The sequence below is a fragment of the Lycium barbarum genome, chromosome 1, assembly GCF_019175385.1.
Source record: "Lycium barbarum isolate Lr01 chromosome 1, ASM1917538v2, whole genome shotgun sequence".
Taxonomy (NCBI): Eukaryota; Viridiplantae; Streptophyta; class Magnoliopsida; order Solanales; family Solanaceae; genus Lycium; species Lycium barbarum.
Genome location: NC_083337.1, coordinates 158,327,007 through 158,348,768, shown reverse-complemented (window position 1 = coordinate 158,348,768; position 21,762 = coordinate 158,327,007). Strand labels below are relative to the sequence as shown.

Below are 21,762 nucleotides of genomic sequence, written 5' to 3'. Positions count from 1 at the left end.
TTTAATGATCAATGAAATTGAAAAATCTTGAAAGGCCAAGTTTGAAAACTCAATAGAAATAAAATAAAAAAAATGTTAGGCGATCTTTTCCAATTGGAATAATTAATTTTTGTAAGTTTCAGATGACAAAGTTATCTAACTATTTTTACTCGCCGAAAATAACAGGTACACAATGAGTTAATTGAAGTGCATATAAATTAAATTGGTCTAAACACCGCCATTATCAACATATGTGTACACACAAACGTACACAAGATGAATCATGAGGACAATTGGTTGATATTCTGGAACTAAAATTGGATAGATGGCCATAGTTATCACTGACCATAGGGAGGTCAGGTCGGATGCCATACTTCATGATCTTTATTTCTCAAAAATTTATTTAACAAACTTTTATTATTAAAAAAGAAGTCATTCTCGAAGAGTTAGAAACTCAGGCCGGGCGAGTTTTTTATAGGAATATAGCAAGATTCAATTGAACAATAGTCATTGGAATTAATTAAATTAATAAGATATAGAATTATGATGAGCTGTAGTAACATATATTAACCATTAGACTGTCCGACAAAAGGGAGCTAGTAAGAAGAGAGTTGAAATTGAGGAGAAACGATTGGTATTGAGTTCTAGAACTAGTAAATAAAAGCTAACAATAACAGACTAGAAACGCCAAAGAAAACACCATTTTTGACCACCAGCCACTGTAAATTATGGTCAAGTTGGGCGGCTTTATTTACCAATTGCCCCACACACTTGACACTACCAAACTTCTCTTTCCGCCAAAGGTTCTAGCTCCTCTCCCCATCAAAGAACATTATTCCAATTACTACACGACATTATATTCGAACTAAACAAACAACCTTGATTTTTAAATAACACACAAGAGTCAATTTAGTCAAAATAAGAGACCATAACTAATTATTAAAATACTAGATTATACTGTATTCATGCATGTGTTCCAATTTGTTTTGGTCCACCTACATGTTCTCTGAAACTCATCAACCACATCTTCCTAGGTTTATTCCTCACATGAATTTGATATTGTTCCTAAATAAAGGAACCAAGCATTCTTCTTTTTGCATTAATATTATCACCAGGACAGAACAAGAACCCATTTGACCCTTCAGTAATTAAATACAAAGAATAAATAAAGACCTAGAGGAGAAGTGGAGGAAAACAAGATTCCGGGACACTTATCATGTCAGAAGTGGAATCTCACATTCTTCTTCCCATTGCATTACTCAATTTCTTCATTTTCATATCAGGTTTGTATACTTCACCACTTTTATATTTTTTCTTGTTCCAATACTAGCTACAACAAAATTAAACTATTGAAGCAAATATATCCTCATGTCATATGTTTGAAAGCTTTATTTGATCAATCTTAGTATTAGAGGCTGATTTAGTTACATAATCAACTTTAATCTTGATCTATATATGTAAAAAGAGTCAACTTCTTAAACAACTTTCAAATGGTTTTTGGAGAGCAGACTTGCATTTATTGCATCAAGACTGATGTTTTTACATGTAAAAATTAGGTAAAGTTTTTATGTGTTTTTTGAGTTTTTGAGATCAGGCTTGCATTTATTGCAGCAAGACTGATGTTTTCTCACTTAGCAAAATAGTAGGACCTGGCTTATTTGTGCTACTCCCAACACCAAGCATTTCTTTAAAGAATGTTCCCTGTTTTAAAAATAAAAAAAAAGTTGTTCAACAACATTAAATGTCTTTTTATTTTTTGTGATTTGCAAGACTTTACTTGTATTTATTGCATCATGACTTAATTTTTTTTAGGTCGGCTTGTTTGTGGAGACTCACTGGAGACTGACAAGCAATTACTGCTGAACTTGAAGTCATTTTTTGAGGATCAAAATCCTGTCGAGAGAGGATTTAAATATACTCAATGGAATCCTACAGATTTTTCACCCTGCAAATGGCCTGGAATTTCATGCAATACTTCCATCAATCGTGTTACTGGAATCGACCTCTCGGACAACAACCTGGCTGGGAAATTGTTCGATAATTTCTCAGCCATAACGGAATTGACCTATCTTGACCTGTCCAAGAACACATTTTCAGAGTCCATTCCATCAGACTTAAGCCGGTGTCAAAACTTGAAATTCTTGAACTTGTCACACAATATCATTGTTGGTGAGCTCAACTTGACTGGTCTGAACAAGCTGGAAGTTCTTGATTTAACGATGAACCGGATTTATTGGCTAACAATCCCTGAGATTTGTGACAACTTAGTTGTTGCAAATATTTCTAACAACAATTTCACTGGTGGGATTGGAAGAGTATTTGAATGTTGCATGAATCTGAAGTATCTTGATCTGAGCTACAATTATTTGACAGGGAATCTGTCGTTCGGGCTTGATATGCTTAACGTGTTTTCAGCGTCTCACAATTTCTTCAGTGGTCCTCTACCTTCCTGGATTTTCACCCAAAACTGTTCCTTGCAAGTTTTGGACTTATCAGAAAATCTGTTCTTTGGAGAATTGCCTACATCCATCTCGAACTGTAAAGGATTAGTAGAGTTGAATTTGTGGGGTAACTACTTTTCAGGGTCAATCCCTAGAGAGATTGGAACTGTACTGAGTCTTAAAGAACTTTGCTTGGGAAGTAATAACTTTTCAAGTGATATTCCAGACACTCTCTCAGGCCTAAGCAAATTGATATTTCTGGACCTAAGTGGAAACAACTTTGGAGGAGAAATACAAGAAATTTTCGGGCAAATGACACAGGTAAGATTTCTCATGCTGCATGGGAACTCTTATATTGGAGGCATAGTGTCATCAGGAATTCCGAACTTGGTAAACCTTTCTCGGTTGGACTTGAGCAATAACCACTTCTCCGGTCCATTACCAGTTGAAATTTCTCATATGAAAGGTATGGAGTTTTTGATTCTTGCCAACAACCAGTTTGGTGACAATATACCTTCAGAATATGGAGAACTTCTTGCACTTCAGGCTCTTGATCTTTCCTCTAATAAGTTAACCGGTTCAATACCACCAAGTATGGGGAAGCTAAAGTCACTACTGTGGTTGATGTTTGCAAACAATTCATTGAGCGGTGAAATTCCACCGGAGTTAGGGAACTGCAGCAGCTTGTTATGGTTGAATGTCGCGAATAATCAACTTACCGGTCCAATTCCTCCTCAATTAGCGAGTATTGGTTCAGATCCAATGCCAACTTTTTTATTGAATAGGGAAAAGGAAAAGATCGCTGCTGGCTCAGGGGATTGTTTTGCCATGAAGAGGTGGATACCAGCTGATTACCCTCCCTTTAGCTTTATATATCCTCTATTAATAGGGAAGAATTGTAGAATCCTGGGGGATAGGTTGTTTACAGGAGATCGTTTAATGCCAGTCTGTGAACCTGGTAGTAATGTTCGAACGAATCAGGTACCCGGCTATATTCAACTTAGTGACAACAAATTGTCTGGTGATATCCCTCCTGAGATTGGCTTAATGCAGAACATGAGTATGCTGCATTTGGGTGCAAATGAATTTTCTGGCAGGCTTCCTTCAGAGATTGGACAACTGCACCTAGTAGTCCTTAATATTTCACAGAATAAATTTTCTGGTGAAATCCCAAAGCAGATTGGCCATATTAAGTGCTTACAAAACCTTGACCTATCATTTAATAACTTTTCTGGTCCATTCCCAACTAGCCTTAGTAACTTGCATGATTTGAGCAAGTTCAACATCTCTTACAACACATATTTATATGGAGTCGTACCAGAAATCGGGCAACTGGTTACATTTGAGAAGTCATCATTTCTTGGTGATCCATTGTTGCGTCTTCCATCCTTCATGCACAACTCTACGAACAACACAGAACGAAACACGAATGAAAATCACAAAAAGCACACAAAGGTGGGTGCGCTTTTGGTAATTGTGGCTCTAGTACTAGCTTTCCTAGTCTTTGGAGTCATGTCACTCCTTGTTTGCCTCCTTATAAAAGCCCCAATGGGTTCTTCAGTAAACTTACTGGAGGATACAGAGGGAAGACATGATTCGCCATCAAGTACTGGTGCATCCTCATCACGGCCGTGTGCAACCTCATCACGGGGTTCTGATGATGTTAAGGTTATCCGTTTGGACAGAACAAGCTTCACACATTCCGACATACTAAAGGCCACGTGGAACTTCTCGAATGATAGAATTATCGGGAGGGGAGGATTCGGGATAGTTTATCGTGGAGATTTGCCTGATGGAAGGGAAGTAGCAGTGAAGAAGCTACAGAGGGAGGGAATTGAGGGCGAAAGAGAGTTCAGAGCTGAAATGGAGGCGCTCAGTGGGAATGGATCCGGTTGGCCTCATCCAAACCTTGTAACTCTTTATGGGTGGTGCCTTGATGGATCAGAGAAACTTCTAGTCTATGAATACATGGAAGGTGGCACCTTAGACGACGTCATTACAGATAGAACAAGGTTTACATGGAAGAGGAGAATTCAAGCGGCAGTTGACGTGGCACGCGCTTTAGTCTACTTGCACCATGATTGCTACCCTTGCATTGTCCACAGAGATGTCAAGGGTAGCAACGTGCTTCTTGACAGGGATGGGAGGGCAAAAGTCACAGATTTTGGCCTTGCTAGGGTCATGATTTCTGAACATACTCATGTTAGCACAATGGTGGCAGGGACTATTGGTTATGTTGCACCAGAATACGGGCAGACAATGAAGGCCACTACAAAAGGAGATGTGTACAGCTACGGGGTGCTAGCCATGGAGCTAGCAACGGGAAGGCATGCTATAGACGGGGGCGAAGAATGTCTAGTTGAATGGGCGACAAGGGTAATGGGAGATGGAAGGAAAGGGTTCACTAGAGCCATCATACCAGTTGCTCTATTGGTATCTGGCCTGGCTGAGGGAGCAGAAGAAATGTGTGAGTTGCTTAGAATTGGAATAAGGTGCGCGGCTGAGACCCCGAATGACCGGCCTAACATGAAGCAGGTACTAGATATGTTGATTAGTATTCCTACCAGCCAAAGGGGATCCAGCCGATCCAACCATAGCTTTGGATCAAGTTGTAGCTCTTCTCCATTACTATGATGGAATCTTTTTTGAACTCAAGAGCAAGGTGTCAAATAGTTTTTCACAGATGTGTAACATTCCTAGCTTATTCTTCCTGTAAAACAGTTTTTATTCTAGGAAAATGTAGACAATTTTGTTTTTTTGGATAACAAAATAACTTTTAAGATTCTTGGTATGAAATTGAAGCAGACAAGCATTGACCCACCTACAGAGTTACACTACAGTAGGTGGCAATATTGTTCCCTCTATCAGGTACAGAAGTTCCCCGGAGCAATTCAAAGTCCAATTTCCAGCAAGAGTAGTCTGCCAGGGACTGTGCAAATTGCAACTGCAAACAGAAGTGGTCTCCAAAGTCAACTTCTGGACCACGTCCGATGGAAAATCTTAGTAGGCGTTTGGCCATGAAAACCAAATATTTTTCACTTTATTTGGTATTTTGGAATTGGAGTTGAAAATGAAATTGTGTTTGGTTATAGTTTTTGCAAAGAATATTTGGTTGTTTAAATGTATTGAAATTGAAAACAAGTTTTTTGGTGTATTTCAAATTATATTTGGAATTTTCATGGTCAAACGTTAATTTCCAAATAAAGTAAAAACGTTTTCTGGAAAAAAGTGAAAAATTTTCATGGGCAAACGGGCCCTAATCAAGACACAGGCACCAATTGTGAACGCCACATTATTCATTGCTGCAGCGAAGTCATGAAGCCTGTTAATGTAATTCAGATTTTCATATCAGGCTGGCTTCATCATCCATGAGAATAATGTGGATAAGGGCTTAAGCATCATACTGATATACATCAAACTTTAAGATTGCCTTTTAAGATGTAACCAAATTTCGGAACATGCATTCTGCTGACTTCATACTTGTGCGATTTCACTAAGGTTGAAATTTCTGAGTCACTTTCTAATATATAAGCACTGCTAATAGAAGAGTTCTAGTTCTTTTCCGTATGCGTAAGAAAAAGAAAGTACATATAATTAGGTGTAATGACACTCTTAATGGTGTAAAGTCTTTTAGGGAAAATTGGGTGGGCTTCATTCAAAGGGACAATAGCACACCGTGTTTTCTGGCCGACTTAACCATGTGCGTCATTCTAGGGGTCACCTTCACTAGGCAATTTCTACACTTTCTAGTATGTTTTAGGCGTTTATTTAACAAGACTATCTTTTCTAGGGGTCACCTTCACTAGGCAATTTCTACACTTTCTAGTATGTTTTAGGCATTTATTTAACAAGACTATCTTAAAGCTGTTCCATATTCTTTCAAAGTATAATGGCTCTGATGAAAAGTAGTAACCTCATGACATATGTGTGCAGTAGGAAAAACAAAATACAATTAGCCTCCTACAGGCTTTTTGTGCCATATTTGAGATCTTATCTCATCCTATAAAGATACTCTGCCCCACAGATAGAGGCAAAATGTTATTGCAGAAAGATAAACATTGCTTGCACAACATAAGCGAGCATTCCGCAAAATAATTCTCAATCTAGTTTTAACTCTCAATACGGTGGCTATCAAATCAGATGTAACCTGTTGCGACAAGTAAATATAGAGATAGAATAAAAATTACTATTAGGTAACCTGCTATAACCTGTAACTTAATTTGTGCAATTAGCTTGTAAAATAAGAAAAGTAACCTGCTACAATAGATAAACGTACTTATAGAGTAATAAAATTTATACACCATGTATGCAAGTCAAATAAAGGTCAGCCCTCACCTCAAATTTGAAGGGGGTGTAATATAAACAGCCTACCTGCAAATATATTCGACAGCTCGCCCGTAATTTATAGGTCACACGGAGACAACTTTTTTGTTGCTTCAAAATTACCCTCCATGTATATAAGTTAAATCCTATCAAAATTGGACACGAAGTCCAAACGGGGAAAGTCCATGTGGATTTTATTAAGTTAAAAGCTTATATGATCACTCAACTTTGGGTAATTGGCCACGATAGTCACTCAACTTTATTTTGTCTTTCAAAAGTCACTCAATTTTGGGTACGTGGCCTCTATATTCACCCAACTTTGTTTTGTCTTCCAAAAATCACTCAACTTTGTTTTGTCTTCCAAAAATCACTCAACTTTGGTTAATTAACCTCTATAATCATTTTAGCCAGAAATATAATTTCTGGTATATTTAATGATGTGGCAGTTCTATTTTCTTAAAAAAAAATATCTTAAAAATTAAAATTAATAATTAAATTTATTTATTTAGGATCCAACTCATCATAATTAGTACATATAATACAAAAGTTTAAGATATTATTCATCATTAATACATAAAAATAATTAGACAATATATCTCAAGTAATATTACAAGGCATAAATAATAAAAAAATTATTCTAAGAATATAAAATTCTATCAAATTAAACAAATGAGCCAATAAACACAAACTAAATCAAAACCTCTTAAATATTCAAAGTAAAGGTTCTTAATAAGCACTTGAGCGGGAGTTTTATAACCCTTATCAAATCAAAAATAAAAATAAAAAAATTGAGCGGGAGTGGCCCCCAACAAAAAGATAAGTATCTATTGCTAACTTTCACAAAAGTCATTCAAGGGCATGTCACATTTGCTATGTGTCTCGAGTCTCGACAGTCGACAATGCTCTAGTCCCACGTGGGAGCCACTTGCGCTCAAGTTCATTTTTACGATAAGGTTATAAAGTCCTCGTTCAAGTTCTTATTGAGAACCTTAGAGGTTATGATTTATTTTATATTTATTGGCTCACTTGTTTAATTTGGTAGATTTTTTTTTTTTTACTATTTATACCTTGCAATATTACTTGAGATATATTATCTATGTATATTATTTTTATGTATTAATGATGACTAATATTCTAAACTTTAGTAGTATATGCACTAATTATGATGAATTGGACCCTAAATAAATAAATTTGTTTATTGATTTTAATTTTTTAGATACTTAAAAAAAAATTATAACTGCCACGTTAGTAAATATGTACCGAAAATTAAATTTCCGGCTATAATGACTATGGAGACCAATTATCCCAAGTTGAGTGACTATGAAAGTCACTTAGGCCTCATTTGTTTGCACTTAATGGATGTCTGAATATGAATGGTTCAGACCTTAAGTCATTAAGTGCATTTATTTTACATTAAGATCTAAGTACTTATTTGCTCTGAATAGGTCTTATTCATTAAGATCTTGGACCAAGTCTTAATATCATTAAGATGCACTTTGTATGGATAATTTTTAACACCAGCTCCACCCCACCCCTCACTCCCATTACCCACCTCAAACCTCCCCTACCCTTTCACCACCCACCCCAACCCTCTACTACACCCACCCCTTCACTACCCACCCCAACCCTACACTACCCCAACCCTATGCCCCACTCACCACCAACACCAACACCACCCCACTACCCACCCCCATCCCCACAACCCTATCACCTTCACCCAAGCCCCACCCCCATCTATTTTACCCCAACCACTCCCACTCCCACTCCCACCACCCACCCCAACCTTCTACTACCCCACCCCCTATACCACCCCCAACCCTACCCCCTACCCCACTCACTACCAACACCACCCTAACCCTCCACCTACCCACCACCACTACCCTCCCACCCCACCACCACCACCTACCTACCTTACCCCCAACCACCCCCTCACCACCACCCACCCCCCACGCTACCCAGAACCACGGCACCACCACCACTCACCTACCTCACCCACCATCACTACAAAGCATCTCCCTTATTACTAGCGAACATAAATGTTTTAGTTTTTATCAAATAATATTTTTATTTTATTAAATTTGTATTTATTTTCTAATATTTAGTTACTTTTTATTTGAAGTTTATATTTATAATATTTAAATAAATATATTATGGACATTCAGATGTTGAAAAAAAAACAGTCTCAATCATTCGGTGTTCAGATCTAGAGACAACATCTTAATTATTCAGATGTGCATTCAGATTCAGACGTCTTAATCTTAATGAAAATAAATGAGACATTACCCAAAGTTGAGTGACTTTTGAAAAACAAAATAAATTAAATTGAATGACTATGATAGCCAATTACTCAAAGTTGAGTGATCATATAAGCTTTTAACTCGGATTTTATCGGCATAAAAACACCGAGCATATTGTCCGGACAAGAGCCGCATAATCCGAAATTTACGATTCAAGTCCCGCAGATGGGGTTCTTGCTATGAGTATGTCATGTGTTAGTCGACTAGACTCCACGATCAAAAGTAAAAAAGGGACAAATAAGTTTGATGATAATGATAATCATGTAACATCAAAACAAAGGAAAAAAAGAAGAAAGTAAACAAATTAAATTCACCACCTTCCAACAAGTTGAAGGAGATAAATCCAAATTGGCTAATGGGAAGAGAAAACAAGTGTAGGTGAGATTTGATAGAGATTTAACGTCGGAAAAGAAATTGTCCCTTAATAGACCAATAGGAAAGCTATATTCCTAGCAAAAATTGAGGCTGGGGCAGGGCGGAGCTAGGTTTTGACTCATGGTTTCGGTATAACTCATTAATTTTTGTTTAAATTTTGTATTCCCTCCATTTATGGATTTCGAGAGTCAAAATTTTCAATTTTGACTGTGAATACGGACGTGGAATTCTAAAAAGTTTTGAAATAAAATTTATATATTTGAAAAACTATGTAAAAAGTATTATAAATCACTATAATTGATAATTCAAATTATTTATAAGGCATATGAAAAAGTTGTGACCAAAGAAAAACATTTTTGACTCTCATAATCCGAAACATGTCACATAAATCGAAATGGAGGAAGCATATGTAATTAAAAATCTACTAAATATGCATACAAATTAAATTTAGGATTCCGTTACTAATACTTGAGATCATTATTCTAAGATTTAGGACCCATAAAATCTAAATTATGGACTGTCTCTTCAGGGAGAAAGAGAGTGAGTGATATCAAGTCATAGAAAGAAACACAGAAACATCTTTGCCATGCCTCACGTGATTACTGTATTGAAAGAAGCTAAGGTCCCTCCACTAACTAACAGCAGTTTTAACATAAGTTGATGGCAACAAACTCAGCTTCCCATCTCCTAAAACCCCACCACCAATTTGAAGATAGAAATAAAAAGCTATATGCACCAATATATGGTTGTCTATAAATAGTGAGGTAAGGAGACAGAGTGAAACATGAACTACTGCCGCTTATAACTAATTAAGCAAAGAGAAGATGGAGAATAATAATTCCCATGAGTATGCTAGAAAAGTCATGAAGGATGTCTCTCTTCAGGAGCTCAGAGATAAGCTTGCAGAATTTTCTAGAGTTAGAGGTTGGGATCAGTATCACAGTCCTAGGAACCTTCTCCTAGCATTGGTAAGCCTCTAACATGTCTAAAAATTCCAATCCATCATTTACCGTCAAGAAGGAGCGTGATCTTCTTATAAATACATGTTTAAATTTCGCTTTGCTTATGTAAATGTGTATAGAGACGGATTTAGGATTTACACTTAGCAGGTTGAGTAGAATCTAATGTTTATTTAGTGACTTTTCACCTATATATCTATGTTTCATGTCAAAAATATTGTATTCAATTGAACCCTGTAAATATAATATGGTTGCATATGGTATTGTGTACGTACGTACATAGTTCGAGCAAAAAGCAATAAATATAATATGGCTGCATCAGCTTCTATGTACGTACATAGTTACGTTCGAGCAGAAAGCATCATTTGAACCCACAAAATTCACCCTAGATCAAAAATAGAGTACATATATATGTACTTGTTGGGCTAAAACATCCCAAACGTACTCTTAACATGTTGACTGATATTATCCATTTGGGCCAACTCCATATAATTCTTCCCAAAAGGCCTCACGCATTATCTATAACTTCCTTTTGTTTTCAGCTAACAATGTGGAACTTTAATTTATTCGTACTACTAACAATACTTTGTATTATAAGAACCTTAGCCTTCTTCTTTTTTGATTGTTGAACAGGTTGGAGAAGTGGGAGAATTATCAGAGATATTCCAGTGGAAAGGGGAAGTTGCAAGAGGGCTACCTAACTGGACATCAGATGATAAGGAACATTTGGAGGAGGAACTTTCTGATGTTTTGCTCTATCTTGTTCAGCTAGCTGATGTTTGTGGACTTGATTTAGGTCAAGCAGCTCTTACTAAGATTGTCAAGAATGCTAAAAAATACCCTGTTACTAAACCTACTTAATTCTCACAAATAGAAGGGTTTTTGCCTATTAATTGTAGTAGGAAAGCTAGTGTTATCTTCTTGTGGGGTATGTACTTTTGTTGAGATTAAGTTATATAAATCGTTGTTGTAAGAAATATTTTACATCATCAGGTCACCTAAAATATATTTACAGGTAAGTCTTTTTAAAATGCGGAATTTATAATCTTGAAATTAAATTAAGACAAGTTACATGTTATAATAGGTAAAGATAATTTGATGGTGTAAAATATTTCTTATATTAACGTTGTATATATAACTTAAACTTTTTGTTTTTTGAGTACTACTAGGATGATTCAGGCATTATCCTGATTTCTCAAGGTTGTCCTCAAGAAAGACAATAATTCCATTCCTGTTAATGGCTGAACTGAGTGTAGTGTTGCAGGGTGACACGATACAAAAGAGAAGTTGTATTTTCTTCTCTGTAAGGAGATGAGGTTGGTGTCCAGCTGGAGACAAGGTGACAAAGGGTGGAGAAAAGTATCGAGTAATTATAGTAATTTGACAAGTTTGAGGATTAAAGCAAATGGTAATCTGAAAATAAAAACTGGTATGATATTCAGTAAAATGATATATACCCAGGAATGATACCACTATTGTTAAAGCTTGGGTAGATCTGTCAATGACCAGTAAATATTTTTAACATTATCAATTTGAACACATACTAGAGTATATAGTCCAGAAATTTGCATGTTACAGAAGGATGATTTAAAAAACCCTATCTAGTCGTGAAGCTGTATTACTGATCAAACACATGTATATGTGTTATGCTAGGAAACTTGAAGCGCGATTATGGAAAGAGTCTATTAAATTTAGGAAGTGATCTTTACTAATACCTACATATAAAATAACAAAGTATTTTTTTATTTTTATTTTGTAAAAACCAAAAGAGATTAAAAATATTTCTAACCTTAATTAAGTAAAGGATCATATTAACACCTTATTAATGACATCAAAATTAGGGTTGACGGGAAAACATTAGCTTATTAAAACATTTACATCTAAAAGTGAACTTCATTACTTATTGCTAAATTTTCATTTGAGATTTACCACAAATTTCAACTGAAGAAATCATCCCTTGCACTTTTTAAGCATTAAAAGATAATAATGACAACACAAGTATTGAGAGAAGACTTTTTTTTTTTTTTTGAGAAAATGACCAAAATGGTCCTTAATATATGGGTTTTGGACTATTTTAGTCTGTCACATATACCACCTAATCAAAATAGTCCCTATTGTATAAAAACACTGATCATTTTAGTATAATCAAAATAGTCCTTAACGTATGAAAACATGTTCATTTTAGTGTTTCATATATAACACATAGTATTTAATGTATGAAAAATTGATCATTTAGTCCTAAATCTTAAAAATAACGACGCAAGTAAGAAAATCTTTTAAAAACATAAAAATGGGACTGAAACCTTTTGGCCATAACCAAATCTTATATGATGAGAAGAAAAGTCAACTTTTGCTACCTCTAATGGAAACTCTTCTACCAATATTAACGTATGTTCTTGCCTTTGAATTCATAATCCAACTGTGTCTGCTGATACAATAACGAAAACTAAGTTATAAGGAAAGCAAGAAAAATGTATACCCCATTGTTGTGGGCATGTGCACACGTGGTTTTTGCTTCCCTCACGTGAGTGTTGGTTAAACTTAGATTTTTGACTTGCACCGTTACGTTTAAGGTGACTAAAATGATCACATTTTTCATACATTAAGAACTATTTCGATTACGATTACCTATTATATTAGAAGGACTAAAATGAACATTTTTCATACATTAAGGACTATTGCGATTATGTGGTATATATGAAAGACTAAAATAGTCCAACCCCCATATATTGAGGAGCATTTTGGTCGTTTTCTCGCGTAATATTTATATCTTTTTCTCCTTAATGAACCAATCACACATAAAAAATAAGTTGTGACTTCTAAATTGGAGAAATTATTTATTCTTATGAGTAGAAGCATTCTTCTCTGCCAATAATCCACCAACGTACACGAATAAATTCTTGCATCTTTGTTACACAAATGAATTTAATAATATATGTACTATAATGAGCTCTTCAATTTTGTATGTTCTTTTTTAATAGTTTCAAAACAGTCAAACGCAAGGCATATGCATATCAAAAAATCATTTTGCAAGTTGGAAGAGTAAATTTTATTATGTGGAACGTCAAAAAGGAAAAAAAAGGAAAGAAGAATAAAGCAAATTCCAAAAGCATATATATATATCGCAATGAAAGAGAATATAAATAAATATATTGAAGAGCAAGTGATGAATTCCTTGACTATCTTTTTCAAAATCTTACCACTCTAAAAGGCTTAAAGCCAAAATGAATATTCATTAGTTAGTTATCATTTTACAAGAGGAACTGCTAAGGCACTAATAATTCAGTTATTATCATGTTCAAAAAAATAATCAATGTTGAACAATTAATAAAATACAAAAATATGTAAAAGTATAGAATAAATAATGAAGATAAAGAGACCGAGGAAAGCTTGTAGAGAAAGGCTCAATAAGTCAAGCTCGAGGAACATCAATTGTTATTTTTGATCATTCATGTTGGGGTTTTCACGAACGATTGTGCATCATTCTCATTTGCTTGTCTTAAAATTACGTTTGACCAGGTAATCTAAATGTTGCATCTCTTCTATCTTGTTATACTGTGAGAAATATAATTTCTCTCTTCCATAGCCCTTTTTATGACTCTAAACTATTCCATACAATTCCATCTCTTAGACACCTCAAATGTCATACATGGCCCTTGAAAAAAAAAAAACAAGTTAACAACTTTAGAGTATTTAAGCACCCGCAATACAATGTTACTTGTCAAACTAAATAAGAAAAGCTAGATTACCTTTGAGGAATGAGATGTCTGAAAAGCCAACCTAGAAAGAAAGAGAATTCATGAGAAGGAAAGAAAAATTATGAATTTACTTGTGCACAACCTGCATATAAATACTATTAGAACTTGGAAAAGTTTGAATCTCTTTGAAGAATGGACGTAGAAATAAATAATAGTAATAATGAGCAAAAATCGTGGGAGTTACAAAGGAGAAGAAACGGAAGAAATGAAGGCAATAGGAGGCTTATGGAGTTGGCTCCCCTCCGGTTGCTCCAGTACAGCTTTGGATAGCTTACACGTGTCCCATTAATTATTCAACGGACCAGATTTAAATTATTAACCTAATAACATTAACTATGGTTACCAGCATTAACTATGCCCATCTTTATCTTCTCTCCAAAAGCTATACACATAGATGCACATACTAACAACAAAATCATTCCCTCTTTTTGCCACAATTAACTATGGGTCTTTTGCTGGCACCGAAAGGAAAGAGAGAGAGAGAGGAGAGATAATTGTTGGTAACCATAGTTAATGTTATTAGGTTAATAAATTAAATCTAATAATTAATGGGACACGTGTAAGCTATACTGGAGGAACTGGAAGGATTCTCCACTGCAGGGGAGCTAAGTCTGACGCTTACCATTCTTTGTCGTTCCCGTGCTGTTAGCTGTTTTGGAATTCTTGACTATCCAAATTCTTTGTAAATAGTATATCTTGGTGTACTAAAGATGCAATTATTAAATTAAAGTAAAAATAAACCAGCAATAAATTTCTTTGTCTGCAAGTATTTATTAAGGAATATGAAGAGTTGAAGTAGCAACAATTGAAGCTTTTATTTTTTCTTATAATAAGAGGTAAAAAATAGGGAGAAAGAGGAAACGAATAAGAAAAAAGAGAAATAGGCTTATCATGTAGCAGAATTGATAATCGTTTCTCTTACATGTGTTGCAGGCAGAGTCAAAGATAGCACATTTAATATAATTAAGAGTTTTAATGAGTGTTTTTTTTTTTTTGATTTTTTTTTAACATAGCATATAATGGGGAAACTAAAAAAATAGTTAAAAAAGAATGAATAGCAATGGAGATCACAGAGAGATGTTATATCACTCTATTTATGAATAGTTTTATATTATATATAAGTTATGCATTGTATATCATTTTTAATTCACTGATCCAAACAAAACATAGATAATCTTAAATATTTTAAAGATTATTAATTCAGTATTATAATAGGATTAAGTCAGCTAACATGTTACCCTCCTAAAGTTATTCTTTTAACAATGTGATTGAAAAGGTTTGGGAAAAAGAGTTAAAAGTCGAAATTTACTAGGAGCCCGTTTGGATTGGTTTATAAGTTGGTCAAACCAGCTTATAAACTATTTTTAATTTATTGAGGTGTTTGGTAAAATAAAAAATAGTTTAAATTAAGTTAAAAAGTGCTTAAATAAGTCAAAACCAAGAATTTACTGAACCCTGGTTTGACCAACAACTTTACCTTTTTATTTCTTATATTTTTTGTTAATTTTAATAGTACCCTTACTTCTAAAAACTCTTTAAACACTTTTATCCAAACACGTAACTTTATAAAATAATTTTTAATAGTTAAAAAATATTTTAAGCATTTATATTTAAAAGCCACTTTCTTTCGGCTAATTCAAACGGGTTCTAGGCTTCTTTTTTTTTTTTAGTCCTAGATGTCAATATACTGAAAAGGTGCATGACAACTTCTGATGTACTGAAACCTGAATAATTGGGTCCACCTCTTTTGCTTTACCAAGAGAGAAGAAAAAGAAAGAGGCGTTCACTTTACCGACCACCCAAAAGATAAGGAAAAGAAATTGGTTATCCTATCAAAGCTTTAACTTAAGCCCGTCAACCGGTCCGATCTAAACCGGATCGGATTGATGACCGGTTAATAAATTAGTCGGTTTTCTATTTAAAAATTGGAACCGGTTAATAAATCGGTCGGTTTCCTGTTTAAAAATTGGAACCGGCCATCAATTTCGATTTACCGGTTTTAAAATGGAAATCGGATTGATCCGGTTTGAAACTGTCCAAAACCTCTTCTTCTTTTTTTATAGTATATATATATATATATATATATATATATATATATATGTTTAAGTTATATGTATACTATATATAGTTATAACTTATATATATATGTTTAAGTTATATGTATACTTATAAGTTATAACTTAAGTTATTTATAGCTTACGTTTTTTCTAAGTTTATAAATTCGTATTTTATAAATTAAGTATATTTATATTATAAGTATATTCTTAGTATATTTTAATTATTTTTTAAGTATATAACTTTATAATTTTTAATTTAAGTATTTGTATATTATAAGTATATTTTAGGTATATTCCTAACTTAATATAAGTAAAAATATGAACACAAGTAAATAGAAAAAAAACTGAATGAACCATATATTTTATTCATTCATGGATAACATTTATTTGCAAGTTGTAGTTTTTTTAACTTGCAAATAATACATGAGTTGCAAAGAAATAATAGAATAATAAAATTACCAATTGTCAATCATTTGGTTAATTTCCCCCATATCATATTCGGTCCTGGAGATATCTTCAAAGTCTTCCATTTGGTCCGCTCCACTTGCTATCAAATCTTCAATCTCTTCCTCTTCGCCTTCCACCGCTTCTAAGTTTTGGTTGCGTCACTCCGATCTAATCAAATCGCGAATGCACACTAGTATTTGCAAGCTAAAACCGGATAATGAGTGTCTATGGTCTCCAGTTTGTTGTTTTCCTTGGCTAAATGCACTCTCCGAAGCCACGGTTGATATTTGAACCGTAAGGATATCTCGAGCCATTCTTGAAATTATCGAATGACTCGCCTTGTATTTCTTCCACCATGCTAAGACGTCCAAATCATCTAGTTGGTTGATATCCACATTTGACTGCATCAAATAAAAGTGATATTCATCAAAGTTTGCATTATGAGAAGGAGTTGGATGTGAATGTACAACTTTTAAATGCGACAAACCCGAAAAGCCCTTTTTGCTACTTTGAGAAGTAGTAGGGCGTAAAGCAATGGGTGTAACATTTTCTTCCAAATTAGAATAATGACTAAAAACTTTTCTAAACTCAGCATCAATAGCGAGCTCGGCTTCAGCTAGAGATGGTTCAACTCTCTCTTCAATTTCTAAAAATGTATAAATTTGATTAACCAATGCCCTAGTATAAGACATTTTTAAACAAAAATTTAAAAGAGAACCCAATATAAATAAAGTTGGGATGAGAAAAAAATACTTCTTAAATTTTGCTGTCATATTAAAAATAGCTGCTTGGTAACCAGATTTATTTTTATACTCTTGTAAAACTCTAGCTATTTCCGCTAAATAGGCTAAAATTTCGATTACCGTGGGATAGAATTGTCTAGAAAAAGCAAGAGTTACATTATAAAAAATTTGTAAGAGTTCAACACATTCCTTAATATCTTCCCAATCCGTAATATTTAACCAATCATCATTATTAATATTATATTTGTTGTGAACTTGTTGTATGGGAATCCTATACTCATATGCTTGTTGTAGTATAATGTAAGAGTAGTTTCACCTAGTCTCAATTTCTACTTGAATTTTCCTAGGTCTAAGGCTATTTTCCACACAAGAATTCTTAAAATTTCTCGGTCTTCCCCTATTAGCATTACAAAAAAGAAACGCAACCGCATTTCTAACTTTTTGAATAGAATCTTCAAAACACTCAAGACCATCTTTAACAATTAAGTTTAAAATGTGACAACTACATCTCACATGAAAAATATTTTTTAGCAGAGGGTTTAATTTCCTTTTTAAAAGGTCAATCGCCTTTGTATTATTAGAAGCATTATCTAAAGCAATACAAAGTGTTTTTCTATAAATGTTAAAAAATCTCATAGTAGTAGACATTGAATCCGCTAAAAAATTTCCATCGTGACGACCTTTCCCTTCATCATATAAAAAAGCTATAATTCTTTTTTGCATAACCCAATTATCATCAACCCAATGGCATGTAATAGCAAAAAAATCTAACTTGTTAATACTAAGACCCAAATCGGCGGTAAGAGAAACATTACAATTTAAAGAATTAAATAAATGGCGCAAATAAAATCTATATTTTTTTATACAAATCTATAACATCCGCTCTACAAGTACTTCTAGGAATACCCTCAAATAACGGATTATAACAACGTTGAATGTAAGTAACAAACCTCAAACCCGAAGGAAAGGAAAATGGAACAATCATAAGCTATCATTTTAGCTATTTCTACATGCTATTTTTTTTTTGTCATACTTAAAAATTTTACCGGTTCGTGGGTCTATCGCCATTTGAATACTCCCCACATTTGAACCCGTTTGCTCTCCCCAAACATCCATATGTTTCTTTCTCATATGACTATTTAGTGTACCCGTTTCACCATCCTTACTAGGTCCTTGCCTAAAAGCAAATACTTGTCTACATATGTTATATTTAACTGTTTGGCTTTCCTTATCCTTGATCATAAAATTCCAAATTTTAGCGGTTGACTTACGAGTTCTAAGCGGTTTGTCTTGTGTATGTGATTGTGCAGGACCTGTATCTCCTATGGGATTTTCGGGGGCTTGTGTTTCATCATCATCATCATCAATTTCATTAAAAGTGTCGGTATAATAATGTTGCATTGCCTCATGATCTAAAAGTGAATTATTTCCACCAACATCAATACCTAAATTAAGTGTTTCTTCCACAAATGTTTCCTCATTAAACCCACCCCTAACAATACCACTAGTATCGGCACCACGTCTAAATATCTTCGCCATTATTAAATAGAATTAATTTAAATCACACTCAAATAAATCACAAGAAAATAAATTGCAACAAATTAAATTGCGTAAATTAAATTGCGAAAAATAAAAATAGAGTTGGAACGAAGGTACCAAATTGCCGGACTAATTTCCAACAAAGTGAAGGCGGCAAGAATTGCAAATCCACCAAAGCTACTTCGGATTGTTGTAAAATCAGCAACTCCACCAACAATATTACAATTGCAAAATTAATAATTGAAACTATAATAAGACTTTATAATATTTAATTGAGAGAAATTTAAAGTGGTTAATTGTTGCAAAGTAACTATAATTGAGAGATTGAGAGAAAGAGAAGAGTGAATTGGTGTGGATTAAAATGAAAATAGAGAGGGGTTTATATAGGGGTGGGGGATGGGTTAAAGTATTAAAAAAAAGTTTGGGGGGTTGGGGGGGGGGGGGGGGGGGGGGGGAAAATAGGGGTTTGGAACCGTTTGGCAACAGCCATTTTTGCAAATGGACCGTTGGCGAACGGTCCAGCCCACAGTCCAACGGCTACATTTAAAAAAAAAAAAAAATCTGACCGGTTTAACCGGTTCAGTTCTGGTTTAATCGGTTTCGGTTCGAAAAAAATCAAAACCGGACCAGTATATATTAAACGGTTGACCGAAATTGGTAAACCGGTTCCTCCGGTTCCGATTTTACCGATCCGGTTACTGATTTGAACCGGTTGACGGGCTTACTTTAACCTATTCAATTGCTAATTGTCCCAAGTTAATTCATGATGATCATTTAATTATTACTAAAAACTAAAGTTAATAAATTTATTTTATACTAAAAAAGTCTCTTGACTTTATCTTAGTATAAAGAATATCACTAAATTATTTTTTATAACTAAAAAGTTAGTCAATTTTGCTTAATTTTTCTATTATACATAAATGTGAAAGAGGTACGAACACGGCTATTAAATATTGTACTAGGAGCAATGTCAATTGTACTATAAACTTGGACCAATCTCAGTGGTCATTGAATTTATCATGCCACTTTTTACACACATGTATTGTATTTCTGTTTCAGCACAGCACGTGTACACACTCACAAATCATGTTTCCTTCAATTTGCCACCTAAGACCTCTTCCCTTGATTTCTAGGGGTTTTCTTCAGCAAATACTTGCTTCCTTCTTATTTATCTCGACTCTCAAGAATATGTATTTATTGACACTTTTACTTGTTCATTTTTTACTTTTCATGGTCTTTAAGAATTAATAAATGATTTCCTATTAGATGTAAGTGTCCAAGAGAAACTAACACAACAATGAATGCTTGTACCAAAAGCTATATAAATTGTACACTTTAACCAACTACTTTTTTATCTCACGTGGACATATATCATAGTACTGAATATTTATTCTCTTGTCATGTATACACGTATGCACTTCAATTTTAATTCTCCAATACATTTATTTCCTCCGTACACTTTTATTTGTTCACTTTTGACTTTTCGTGTTCGTTAAGAATTAATAAATGAAGTACTCCCTCCGTCCCATATTTCTTGGTCACATTACTAAAAATGTATGTCCAAATTACTTGTTCATTTACAAAATCAAGATAAAATTAATTAAATCTTTCTCATCTTATCCTCTTCGTCTCACATTACTAAAAATATATGTCCAACTTATTTATTCATTTACAAAATCAAGATAAAATTAATTAAATCTTTCCCATCTTACCCTTAATAATAAATGTTCTTGAAAATAGTCAATTTTGATTAGAATGTATTTATCGGAGAGAGATAAGGGTAAAATAGTAAAATACATTTTTTATTTATGATTTCTCAAGGGGCGTGCAAAAGGGAAAGTGGCAAGTAATATGGAACTGAGGGAGTATATATTTTACTATAATATTCATATGTATTGGTGTAAGTCTCAATAGCCTTGGAAAATGATTTGAAAATAAGTAATTAATGTGAAGGATAAAATTAATAATAAGAACTGAAATTTCTTTCTCTCGATATGTTAATATGGACAAGTAAAAGTGAACGGAGGGAGTGACTTTTATCCCCGTTTTCCTTGTTTGTCAATACTTTAAACGGGAAGAGAGGACGAACAATAGTAATGCAAATTTGTACCAAAAATTATATACATTGTGCACCTTAACCAACTACTTTTTTATCCCACTTGGACATATGTCATAGTACTGAGTATTTATTCTCTTTTCGTGTATACACATATCCACTTCTCCTATACATTTATTCCCTCCGTGCACTTTTACTTGTCCACTTTTGACTTTTCATGTTCTTTAAGAATTAATAATTGAAGTATATATTTTATCATAATATCCATATTTATTGGTGTATAGTCTCAATAATCTTAGAAAATGATTTGAAAATGAGTAATTAATGTGAAGGGTAAAATAAGAAAAAGATTTTTTTTTCTCCTGATATGTCAACGTGGACAAATAAAAGTTAAGGGAGGAAGTGATTTTTATCCTCGTTTTCCTTCTTTGTCAATACTTTACTTATTTTACTCTCCTTTGCATTCTCTGATTGTTTTTTCTTTACATTTATAAAATGTATTACTTTATATTTTCATTTCGGAATTAAAATTTGATGATGTACGATATAACATATATCTTTCTAATTTTGATTTCTTTGTAACAATTCTTTTTATCTATAATTCTTAATATACAAAATTATAATATATTTTTTAATTAATTTAATAAAAATATTTTATTAGTTTTACTTTTATAAAATCCAATATATTCAACAATGGTTCTTATATTTATTGACATATCTCCCTTGTAGAGTTTCTCTCACCTCGGATCTTGGTCGTGCTGTTAATAGAAATGATTATTTAACAGTTA

At 33.7% G+C, this 21,762-nt stretch overlaps 2 protein-coding genes across 2 annotated transcripts; both read left to right on the top strand.

Moving 5' to 3' along the window:
- The first annotated feature begins 947 nt into the window (after nt 1-947).
- On the top strand, nt 948-5,481 carry LOC132600496 (probable LRR receptor-like serine/threonine-protein kinase At1g74360). The gene is made up of 2 exons (XM_060313712.1): nt 948-1,262; nt 1,792-5,481. The coding sequence occupies exons 1-2, from the start codon at nt 1,196-1,198 to the stop codon at nt 5,052-5,054; spliced, it is 3,330 nt and encodes a 1,109-aa protein (XP_060169695.1). The 5' UTR covers nt 948-1,195; the 3' UTR covers nt 5,055-5,481.
- Nucleotides 5,482-9,973: 4,492 nt separating this feature from the next.
- Nucleotides 9,974-11,405, top strand: LOC132624553 (uncharacterized). Its single transcript, XM_060339336.1, has 2 exons — nt 9,974-10,383; nt 11,008-11,405. The coding sequence occupies exons 1-2, from the start codon at nt 10,240-10,242 to the stop codon at nt 11,233-11,235; spliced, it is 372 nt and encodes a 123-aa protein (XP_060195319.1). The 5' UTR covers nt 9,974-10,239; the 3' UTR covers nt 11,236-11,405.
- Nucleotides 11,406-21,762: the final 10,357 nt, after the last annotated feature.